The 12,284-nt window shown below is 38.8% G+C and overlaps 1 protein-coding gene across 1 annotated transcript in view; it reads left to right on the forward strand.

Annotated features, from left to right (window-relative positions):
* Positions 1-12,284, forward strand: part of BMPR1A (bone morphogenetic protein receptor type 1A) — a 147,490-nt gene that overhangs the window by 130,689 nt on the left and 4,517 nt on the right. The window contains exons 8-11 of the mRNA XM_055425299.2: positions 984-1,128; positions 5,400-5,592; positions 9,722-10,019; positions 11,865-12,040. Of these exons, the coding sequence (XP_055281274.1) occupies positions 984-1,128; positions 5,400-5,592; positions 9,722-10,019; positions 11,865-12,040 (812 nt within the window). The remainder of the gene's footprint in view (positions 1-983; positions 1,129-5,399; positions 5,593-9,721; positions 10,020-11,864; positions 12,041-12,284) is intronic.

Below are 12,284 nucleotides of genomic sequence, written 5' to 3' on the forward strand. Positions count from 1 at the left end.
ACATGTAAAGCAGAGAATGGATATTCTTACATCCCCAGCAATAGCTATTATTTACAAGTTGCTGTATAATCTTTCTAATCCTTTCAGACAAGTATGCTGCTGCTGCTGCTGCCAAGTCACCTCAGTCGTGTCCGACTCTGTGTGACCCCATAGACGGAAGCCCATCAGGCTCCCCAGTCCCTGGGATTCTCCAGGCAAGAACACTGGAGTGGGTTGCCATTTCCTTCTCCAATGTGTGAAAGTGAAAAGGGAAAGTGAAGTCGCTCAGTCATGTCCGACTCATAGCGACCCCATGGACTGCAGCCTACCAGGCTCCTCCGTCCATGGGATTTTCCAGGCAAGAGTACTGGAGTGGCTTGCCATTGCCTTCTCCATCAGACAAGTATAGATACATATAATTTTAAACTGTTTATAGAGAGAGTGAAACTTTACATGCTGTTTTTTAATCAGTTTTTTTCACTTGCCAACGTACCATGGATGGCAAGCCACTCCAGTACTCTTGCCTAGAAAATCGCATGGACGGGGGAGCCTGGTGGGCTGCAGTCCATGGGGTCGCTACTAGTCGGAGACAACTGAGTGACTTCACTTTCACTTTTCACTTTCACACATTGAAGAAGGAGATGGCAACCCACTCCAGTGTTCTTGCCTGGAGAATCCCAGGGACGGCGGAGCCTGGTCGGCTGCCGTCTATGGGGTCGCACAGAGTCGGCCACGACTGAAGCGACTTAGCAGCAGCAGCAGCAGCAACGTACCATGGACATCTTTCCATTTTAAGGTAGTATATAGCTCTCTATTTCAGAAACCCTCTCTCTGGACATTATTTTAACAGGGAGTATATTATTCTATGATAAGACTAATTTGCTTATGAACCCATGTGATGAAGGAATGATGACAGTGTCAACAACCTCGAGATTTTTCTTACCTTAGAATTTTATTGTTTTAGAATTTTAATGTAGTTATCTTCTGCTCTTTTAAAATAAAAGGCATTATTGCAAGAGCATCTCAAGCAGACGCCGTTACAATCGTGATCTGGAACAAGATGAAGCATTTATTCCAGTTGGAGAATCATTAAAAGACCTTATTGACCAGTCACAAAGTTCTGGTAGTGGATCTGGACTACCCTTATTGGTAAGCTGGAATGTCACGTAAGCATGAATGGTTTACTGATACAGAATGTATTGTCATATGGTGGTGTGAAAGTCACTCAGTTGTGTCCGACTCTTTGTGACCCCATGGACTATACTGTCTGTGGAATTCTCCAGTCCAGAATACTGGGGTGGGTAGCCTTTCCCCTCTCCAGGGGATCTTCCCAACCCAGGGATCGAACCCAGCTCTCCCACATTGCAGGCAAATTCTTTACCAGCTGAGTCACAAGGGAGATGATTAGAAGATTAAATTAGTTGAAATACAAATATGAAATAAGAAAGGATAGGCAGGTAAGGTAGAGCCGCAAGCAAGGTTAAGAGAGAAAGTGTGGTCGTGAAGTGCTGTATAAGTGTTAGCATTAGCTCACACATTTTTAACAGCCATCTTGAGGAATCAGGTATAAAATTCTTTGCATCTGTAAGGTTAAATTGATTGATTGGGAGAAATATAACTATTTCAGATTCTGAAATCAAAGAGAAGTTACTCCCACAGATCATCTTCATAAGAAGATACTTCCCTCAGTACGAAACTATATTATGGAAATACAGTTCATAAAAATAATGTTAAAGGGAGATGTAGGTAATTCTCAGAGAGTTATATGTATAGAAATATTTAGATTTAAGGGTGAAGGGGATACTTATAATATCAGATTTTAAATGCTTTGTTTAGTTGGATGTGTTTAAATCATTGATCTCTAATTTTAAAATTCATTAATTTTAAATGAATTCAGGTAATTCTGTAATTAAATTGGAAAGGTAAAAGTAAAACTGTCTTCATATGTGAACAACGTGATTGTCTACATAGAAAATGTCAAGAATGATAATGTAAAACGACAACAGCCAGTAAGTGAGTTTATCAAGATTGCATAATAAGGACTTTTTACAAAAATCATTGAATTTATATACACTGTTGACAAACAGGGATTAAAATTTTAAAGGCAGTATCATTTAAAATAGCATGAAAAACTTGAAATATTTTGGAATAAGCATGACAGCATTTATATATGACCTGTACACTTATAATTAGAAAACAATGCCAAAAGAAATTAACAAAACCATTCATAAGGAGGTGTATATATATCCTGTTTTTGTATCAGAAGACTCAATATTAAGATTACAATTAACCTAAAATTGATTTATAGTTTCAATTCAACCCAAATCAAAATCAGAGCAGACTTTTATAGAAATTGAGTTTATTCTAGTGACTATTTGGAAATGCAGAGGACCTAGAAGAGCCAGAAGTTTTGCAAAAGAGTAAAGAGGATTCACTACCTGATTTCTGGGCTCATTGTGAAACTACAGTAGTCAGCACTGTTTAATCCTGGCACCGGGATAAATGTGTATGTCAGTGGAACAGAATAGAGTCTGAAAATGAACTTACACTTATGTGGTCAGTTGATTTGAATACGACAGTAATTCAGTAAGGAAAAGAGTCTATTCAACAAATGGTGCAGGAAAAATTGGGTATCCATTTGCCAAAAGGTGAATCTTGACCCTTACCTCACTCCACATACAATACAAAATCACCTTGAAATGGATCATAGACCTAAATATAAAAGTACAAAACCTTTAAAAGAAAGTGTTTTAGGAAATTATTATAACTTTGAGCAAAGATTTCTTAGGACACAAAAGGAAAAGTCATTTTAAAAAATGATAAATTGGTCTTTCTTAAAATTTATAACTTTTCCTATTCAGAAGATACTATTAAGAAGATGAAAAAATAAAATCACAAACTGGCAGAAGAGTTTTGGTGAAGAATTTGTGTTGCAGAAAATATGAAGAATTTTTATAACTCAGTAATGAGTCAAAAAAACCGGTCTTTTAAATAGACAAAAGATTTGAACAGTCCCTTACCCAAAGAAAATATAAGGATAGCAGATATGAACACACATGAAAAGATGCTCAGCGTCATCAGGGAAATGCAGATTAAACACAGTGAGATCTACTACACATTCATTAGTTTGTTGAAAACTGAGAGTATTAAGTGTGGAAAAGAAGATAGATCACCTGGAAATCTCATGCAATGCTGATTGATACGTAAAATACAGCTGCTTTGGGAAACAGGTTGATAGTTGACTTTTTATACAGTGAAGCAGTCCCTCTGCTAAGTGTTTACAGAAAAGATACACAGGGACTTCCCCGGTGCTCCAGTGGTTGAGAATCTGCCTTGCAATGCAGGGGACATGGGTTCAATCCTTGGTTGGTTATCTAAGATCCCATATGCCGAGGGGCAACTAAACCCACGAGCTGCAACTACTGAACCTGTGCACAGCAGTCAAGATCCTGCATGCCACAACTAAGACACAATGCAGCTAAATAAATAAATTAAAAAAAAGAAAAAAGATGCAGACATGTTCCATACAAAGACTATTAGTGTTCATAGCAGCTTTATTTATGATAAGTTGTAAACAGCCTGAGGACTTCCCTGGCGGTCCAGTGGTTGAGACTCCGTGCTTCCACCGCCGGGAAGGCAGGAGTTGGGGAGAGGTACAGATTCGATCCCTCGTCAGGGAACATTCCACATGCCATGTGGCCTAGTAAATAAACAAGTAAATGTTTTCAATTAAAAACAATTGTAAACAACCAAAAAATTTATCAGTTGGTAAATGAATAAATTGTGGTACATTCTTAGAGTGGAATACTGCTTGTCAGTAAAAAGGAACAAACTACTGATACATGCAACAGCAACGAAGTACATTTCAAAGTATTTTATGCTGAATGAAAGAAGCTAGACACAGAGGCTACTTATTGTATTTTTCCATTTATGTCATATTCAAAACTGTCGGGACAGAAAAGAGATCAGTGATGCCAAAGACTGAAGGTAGGTGGGAAGGAAGTTGACTTTAAAGCGGTAAAACTTTTTTGAATCATAGAAATACTCTACATCTTAATTGTGATGTTTGGTTGTGGTTACATGACTGTATACATTTGTGAAAACACAGTTTTCAAAAAGAGTGAATTTTATTATATATAAGTTAGACCTCAATAATTCTGACTTTCTTAAAAGAAATCACGAAAGGATCTTGTAATAAGTGATACATAAAGTAAGTCAGTTTAGATACTCATAAATCTAGCCCATTTTAACTATGTTTCCGCCTGGACCTTAGTGTCAGTGTCATTTAATTTAGATTGGCTGATAATGTTTCTGAAAATCCAAGGTAGCAATTTATGTGCATCTTTCATCCAACAAATACTGATGAAAACAGTATTGTACTAAAGTTATTGTCCTATGTAAATATCTGTGTTCTGTGAGTCATGGGGGATGGAATTCAAGCAAATATATATACAAATAGTTATAATTGTGATAAGTGGAGCAACAGAGAAATATATATGTGCTATGAAAGTTTTTAAGAGAGAAATAATACTGTTAAGGAAACTACACATACAAAAAGACTGAGGTAGGAATGAGCTTGACTGAATTCTAAAAATTGAAACAAGGTGAATAAGAGGGGTGCGCGTGGGGGTTAGAGTGAAAGATCAGGCAGAAGAGTTAGGCCAGGGCCAGATCGTGTGGGATCTTACATGCAGACTGAGTTGAACATTTTTAACTGTCATTTTAGATTTTGTGACATGATAAACCACCCCAGACACCAGTGACTTGAAACAACTAACATTTATTATTTTTCATGATTCTGTGGGTCTTCTTGGAAGTTCTTTTTCTGAATTTCTTCAGCCAGACCCAAACGGTAAAGTTTATGTACATGGCCAGTGGTTGGTATGGTTTTGCTCATTTTGGTTACAGAATGCCCTAAAATGGCAAGAAAGGGCAAATCCCAATGCACAAGGACTTTTCACTTGTTCTATTAATACTTTTGCTGTTATTCTTTTGCCCAAATCAAGTCATGTAGCCAAACCCAGAGTCTGGGCAGGGAGACTACCCAAGACTGTGTGTACTAGAAGGGGAATTATATTGACCATTTTTGTAAACAGTCTGTCACACTGACAGATTGTTATTTTGTGATTTTAGAATATATTGTACATTGTTTCATCTCATAATGAATACAGTACAGTCTTCCCTCAGGATTTACCTGAGGAATTGGTTCCAGGATCCCCTGAAGATATGAAAATGTAGAGATGCTCAGGTCCCTTACAGCCAGCCTTCCATATCCAAGGGTGCAGAACGGATACAGAGGCCAACTATATAAACGTTACTATTGGAGTTGATTGGTTGTATATACCATCCTTTTTGATGGGTTGGCCTATTAAACCACTTTCTCAATCTTAATACCTCTCATTTTACTTTTTCCTATGAAGGTTCAGCGAACTATTGCCAAACAGATTCAGATGGTTCGGCAAGTTGGTAAAGGCCGATATGGAGAAGTGTGGATGGGTAAATGGCGTGGTGAGAAAGTGGCAGTCAAAGTGTTTTTTACCACTGAAGAAGCTAGCTGGTTTCGAGAAACAGAAATTTATCAAACTGTGCTAATGCGCCATGAAAACATACTTGGTGAGTACACATTTGATTTTAGTTCCATATTCTACAAGGTTAATGGGATGCTGGTGGAGGCCTAGCTCAAGGGCTTGAAGACATATGTGAGCTCAGCTGTGTGCATTTGGCTAAAGGAAACCTAGTGGAATGCATACTTTAAATACAACCCAGTCCTGAATGCAACCAGCCAATCTCTATACATACCTCAGAGATATTTTGGGGTTGGGTTCCAAACCACTGCAATAAATCAGATATAACAATAAAGCAAATGACACAAATATTTTGGTTTCCAAGTGCATTTAAAAGTTGTTTATACCATCAGTTCAGTTCAGTTCAGTCGCTCAGTCGTGTCCGACTCTCCATGACCCCATGAATCACAGCACGCCAGGCCTCCCTGTCCATCACCAACTCCCGGAGTACACTCAAACTCATGTCCAGAGAGTCGGTGATGCCATCCAGCCATCTCATTCTCTGTCGTCCCCTTCTCCTCCCACCCCCAACCTTTCCCAGCATCAGAGTCTTTTCCAGTGAGTCAACTCGTCGCATGAGGTGGCCAAAGTATTGCAGTTTCAGCTTTAGCATCAGTCCCTCCAGTGAACATCCAGGATTGATCTCCTTTAGAATGGACTGGTTGGATCTCCTTGCAGTATAAGGGACTCTCAAGAGACTTCTCCAACACCACAGTTCAAAAGCACCGATTCTTCGGCGATCAGCTTTCTTCACAGTCCAACTCTCACATCCATACATGACCACGGGAAAAACCATTGCCTTGACTAGACGGACCTTGGTTGGCAAAGTAATGTCTCTGCTTTTTAATATACTATCAAGGTTGGTCATAACTTTCCTTCCAAGGAGCAAGCGTCTTTTAATTTCATGGCTGCAATCAGCATCTGCAGTGATTTTGGAGCCCAAAAAAACAAAGTCTGACACTGTTTCCACTGTTTTTCCATCTATTTCCCATGAAGTGATGGGACCAGATGCCATGATCTTTGTTTTCTGAATGTTGAGCTTCAAGCCAACCTTTTCACTCTCCTCTTTCACTTTCATCAAGAGGCTTTTGAGTTCCTCTTCACTTTCTGCCATAAGGGTGGTGTCATCTGCATATCTGAGGTTATTGATATTTCTCCCAGCAATCTTGATTCCAGCTTGTGCTTCTTCCAGCCCAGCGTTCCTCATGATGTACTCTGCATATAAGTTAAATAAGCAAGGTGACAATATACAACCTTGACGTACACCTTTTCCTATTTGGAACCAGTCTGTTGTTCCATGTCCAGTTCTAACTGTTGCTTCCTGACCTGCATACAGGTTTCTCAAGAGGCAGGTCAGGTGGTCTGGGATTCCCATCTCTTTCAGAATGTTCCACAGTTTATTGTGATCTACACAGTCAAAGGCTTTGGCATAGTCAATGAAGCAGAAATAGATGTTTTTCTGAAACTCTCTTGCTTTCTCCATGATCCAGCGGATGTTGGCAATTTGATCTCTGGAGCCTCTGCCTTTTCTAAAACCTGCTTGAACATCTGGGAGTTCACGGTTTACATACTGCTGAAGCCTGGCTTGGAGAATTTTGAGCATGACTTTACTAGCGTGTGAGATGAGTGCAATTGTGCAGTAGTTTGAGCATTCTTTGGCATTCCCTTTCTTTGGGATTGGAATGAAGACTGACCTCTTCCAGTCCTGTGGCCACTGCTGAGTTTTCCAAATCTGCTGGCATATTGAGTGCAGCACTTTCACAGCATCATCTTTCAAGACTTGAAATAGCTCAACTGGAATTCCATCACCTCCACTAGCTTTGTTAGTAGTGATGCTTTCTAAGGCCCACTTGACTTCACATTCCAAGATGTCTGGCTCTAGGTCAGTGATCACATTATCGTGACTATCTTGGTCGTGAAGATCTTTTTTGTACAGTTCTTCTGTGTATTCCTGCCACCTCTTCTTAATATCTTCTGCTTCTGTTAGGTCCATACCATTTCTGTCCTTTATCGAGCCCATCTTTGCATGAAATGTTCCCTTGGAATCTCTAATTTTCTTGAAGAGGTCTCTTGTTTTTCCTATTCTGTTGTTTTCCTCTATTTCTTTGCATTGATCACTGAGGAAGTCTTTCTTATCTCTCCTTGCTATTCTTTGGAACTCTGCATTCAGATGCTTATATCTTTCCTTTTCTCCTTTGCTTTTCGCCTCTCTTCTTTTCACAGCTATTTGTAAGGCCTCCTCAGACAGCCATTTCGCTCTTTTGCATTTCTTTTCCATGGGGATGGTCTTGGTCCCTGTCTCCTGTACAATGTCACGAACCTCCGTCCAGAGTTCATCAGGCACTCTATCAATCAGATCTAGTCCCTTAAATCTATTTCTCACTTCCACTGTATAATCATAAGGGATTTGATTGAGGTCATATCTGAATGGTCTAGTGGTTTTCCCTACTTTCTTCAATTTAAGTCTGAACTTCGCAATAAGGAGTTCATGATCTGAGCCACAGTCAGCTCCTGGTCTTGTTTTTGCTAACTGTATACAGCTTCTCCATCTTTGGTTGCAAAGAATATAATCAGTCTGATTTCGGTGTTGACCATCTGGTGATGTCCATGTGTAGAGTCTTCTCTTGTGTTGTTGGAAGAGGGTGTTTGCTATCACCCCCATTTACACAATACCAAAATAACCTGGGTATGATTTGATCAGTATGGCACATAAACTTATCTACCTTCCCTGGCTTTCTTTTCAGCTACTATTTCCTTGCCCTTTACTTTAGAGAGTGCGTAGCATGTTGCTTATAGTTTCCAACACTAATTGTTTCAGTTTCCTAGAACTGCTTATTGCAGATTTCCACAAACTGTGTGGCTTAAAACAATAGAAACCTGGAGGCCAGACGTTTAAAATCAAGGTGTTGGCAAATCCAGGCTCTCTGAAGGCTTTAGGGGAGGACTCTTCCTGCCTCTTCCAGATTCTGGTGATTACCAGCTAACTATCTTCAGCATTTCACACTCCATGTGTCTTTGTTGGCACATGACCTTTCCCCGGTTGTGTCTGTGTCCAAATTTCCCTCTTCTTGTGAGGATACTAGTCATTGAGTAGGTACCCACTGTAATCACCTGAACTTGAGTATATCTACAGAGACCTGTCTCCAAATAAGGTCACATTTATAGAGACCTGGTGGACATGAATTGGTTGCGGGGGGAGGGCTATTATTCAACTCAGCACTCTCTGACCTTCTGAAGAGAGGGAGGAAAAGAGGAGAAGAAAAGCAAGCCAGTATCGTGAACTTGCTTGTCAGTGAACCAGGCTGAAAAGGCAGATGTGATGAGGCATTGATGGGCAGGTGGTCGTTAGCTTAGTTAGGATTGAACTCTTAGTTGAATATAATTAACTTAATTTTTAACTCTAAAGTAAAGGGTAAGGAAATTGTAGCTGAAAAGAAAGCCAGGGAAGGTAGTTGAGTTTATGCGTCGTACTGATCAAATCATACCTAGGTAATTTTGCTATTGTGTAAATGGGGGTGAGGGGAGAGGCCTACTAGCATAGAACATAGTTAACTTAACCAATACTTTGTCCACCTGATGTGAAGAACTGACTCATTGGAAAAGACCCTGATACTGGAAAAGATTGAAGGCAGAAGGAAAAGGAGACAACAGAGGATGAGATGGTTGGATGGCATCACTGACTCGATGGACATGAGTTTGAGCAAGCTCCAGGAGTTGGTAGTGGACAGGGGAACCTGGAGTGCTGCAGTCCATGGGGTTGCAAAGAGTCAGACACAACTGAGTGACTGAACTGAACTGAACTGAACTGAACTTTTTAATGTGTCCACTTTTCAGTTTGAAATGAAGAGCCTTTTCCACATTCCTTCTTCATAGTTCTTGATGCTTAGGGAATCATGTAGATTAACAATATTCCCTCAGATTATTATATTTGTGATCTTTTTCTTAGTCATATTATCATTTTAATGATTAAGATTATTTAAATTAATTACAAAAGTATAGACTTACGTGTAAATGACAGATAAAAATTTGGATAATACATTCAAGAGATGTTGTCAGGTAAGTTAAATTTATATTATCTATAGCTGATAGCCAAGTTATTCTCAGTATTCTGAATGAGCATCTTTTATTCTTCCTATCCACCTCTGATAACTAACCTTTTAAACTCATTAATTGAACAGGTTTTATAGCAGCAGACATTAAAGGTACAGGTTCCTGGACTCAGCTCTATTTGATTACTGATTACCATGAAAACGGATCTCTCTATGATTTCCTGAAATGTGCTACACTAGACACCAGAGCCCTGCTTAAGTTGGCTTATTCGGCTGCCTGTGGTCTGTGCCATCTTCACACAGAAATTTATGGCACTCAAGGAAAGCCTGCAATTGCTCATCGAGACCTAAAGAGCAAAAACATCCTCATCAAGAAAAATGGAAGTTGCTGTATTGCTGACCTGGGCCTTGCTGTTAAGTTCAACAGGTGAGTGGTTCTTTACCTGATGTTTTGGAATTATTTTAATCTCCTAAAGATATTTACCTGTTTGTATTTGTATTCAGGACAGTGGGACTCCAAAATGTGAAAAAAAGTAAAGTGAAAGTGCTAGTCACTCAGTCGTATCCAACTATTTGCAACCCCATGGACGGTAGCCCGCCAGGCTCCTCTGTCCATGAAATTCTCCAGACAAGAATACTGGAGTGGGTTGCCGTTCCATTCTCCGGGGGATCGTCCCAACCCAGGAATTGAACCTGGGTCTCCCACATTGCAGGCAAATTCTTTACCATCTGAGCCACCGGGAAGGCCCTCCAAACACGTATTTGTGCTTATGTGATTGTAAATTAGGATTTGGGGGGAGGTTTGTCTCAGTGTTTTGTTCTCATTGTGGTTTTTGCTTTTTATAAACATTACATCCTACTCTACATAATTCTGATTTCCTACTTTTTATTGTCTTAGACATCTACTTTAGTTTATATAGATCTTTACTCTTTTTAACAGCAGTATGGAAAGTTTTCCATTTTATAGATTACTATAATTTATCCCATCTATGACCCAACTGATGGACATTAAAGTTGCCTCCAGGTTCTATTATTTAAAAAGTGCTTTACTGAATATTGCATTTTATGCATATATAATATTCCAGAGTACTTGTACAAGTATTTCCTCATGGTGGATTTCTGGAGAAGGGGCTAGACAGAGAGTATGTATATGTTAAACTATATTAATAGATTGTCCCTTTAGAAAGTGTGCATCAGTTTGTACTCCCATAAACAAGATTTATGTATGCCATTGCTTCATCACTACTTGATATTGTCAATATTTTTAAACAATGAGAATCAGATTTTTAGGAAACCATTCAAATTGTTTTAATGTTATAACTCTAGAGTACAGCAGCCATTTCACATTTCAAAATTCATTTCAGGCCATAAAATTAAAGTATATAATAAAGCAAACATCAAAAAATTTAATCTTCTTCTGTCATTATTACAGTTTTCTATCCTTTTTTTTTTATATCAGGGGAGTTTTTATTGGCTCAAGTATTCATCAGATGCCATTTAAGAAAATATAAAGTACATTATATTGATCTCCATTTCAGAATAGTTTACAGAATCTTAACAGATCTGGGAACCTAAAAAAAAAGTCATTCATGTCTTCAAACTCTAAAATATACTCCCAAAATTTAAAAAAAAAAGATAAATATTGCAGTATGATTATGTAAACATGACTCACAATAGAACTAAGTTGGATGGACCCATAAAGAATGTAATCCTAAATCACAAAGGATCACATGAGTGTGAAAAAAGCAAATGACGCCTCTTGGTTTTCACATTCACTCGTCTGAGGACATGATTATCGACCACATTTTATATCAGTACTGTTCTCTTTCTTAGAGAGACACAGAACTTATTTACTGACAAAACTTGACCTGAACTGATTTGAGGTATTTACTGTCTTTATTTATTCAGTTAACTATGAATATTCATACTTAGTTTTCTGCTGTGGACTTAGTAATGATTTTGATTCAGTACTGCTCTAGACCCTGCTGGAGATGTTATATAATATATAGCCTATATTTCAAGGGTATAATACTTTTTTAAAATCTGAAAGATGTTAAATTTCAAAATACATCTAGCCCCAAGGTACTGATAAAGAAATGTAGACTTATTAGATTTTCATTTTACGTAGTTGTGTATACAAACACACACACACACTCATACACATAGAGAAAGAGGGAGACAAATTCTGACTGTTACACAGTGCAGTGAAAATAGAGGAGAAATGATTTTCTTCTTTTCCCTCAACCTGGACGTTTTCTGTCTTCTGTTTCAGTGACACAAATGAAGTTGATGTCCCTTTGAATACTAGGGTGGGTACCAAACGCTACATGGCTCCAGAAGTGCTAGATGAAAGCCTGAATAAAAACCATTTCCAGCCCTACATCATGGCTGACATCTATAGCTTTGGCTTGATCATTTGGGAAATGGCTCGTCGTTGTATCACAGGAGGTAGGAGTTTAGGTAGCATGTTTCTGGTTATGTCTGTGTACTCATCATTCAGAAACTAACAGCTCCAGTTGTATAATTTAGATGTCATCTATGTCAGGGGTCTCCAGGACCACTCGCTGGTTCTGGAATTGCATTAGGACTCCCAGGACTCAGTGTATAGTTGTCTTCATAGCACAGATTTGTTACACTGAAAGATACACAGCAAAAGCAGCAAAAGGAAAAGAAAAGGCACATGGGGTGAAAG

Source organism: Moschus berezovskii, chromosome 12 (genome assembly GCF_049115385.1).
Source record: "Moschus berezovskii isolate FMDL1 chromosome 12, NW_MosBer_1.0, whole genome shotgun sequence".
NCBI classification, from domain to species: Eukaryota; Metazoa; Chordata; class Mammalia; order Artiodactyla; family Moschidae; genus Moschus; species Moschus berezovskii.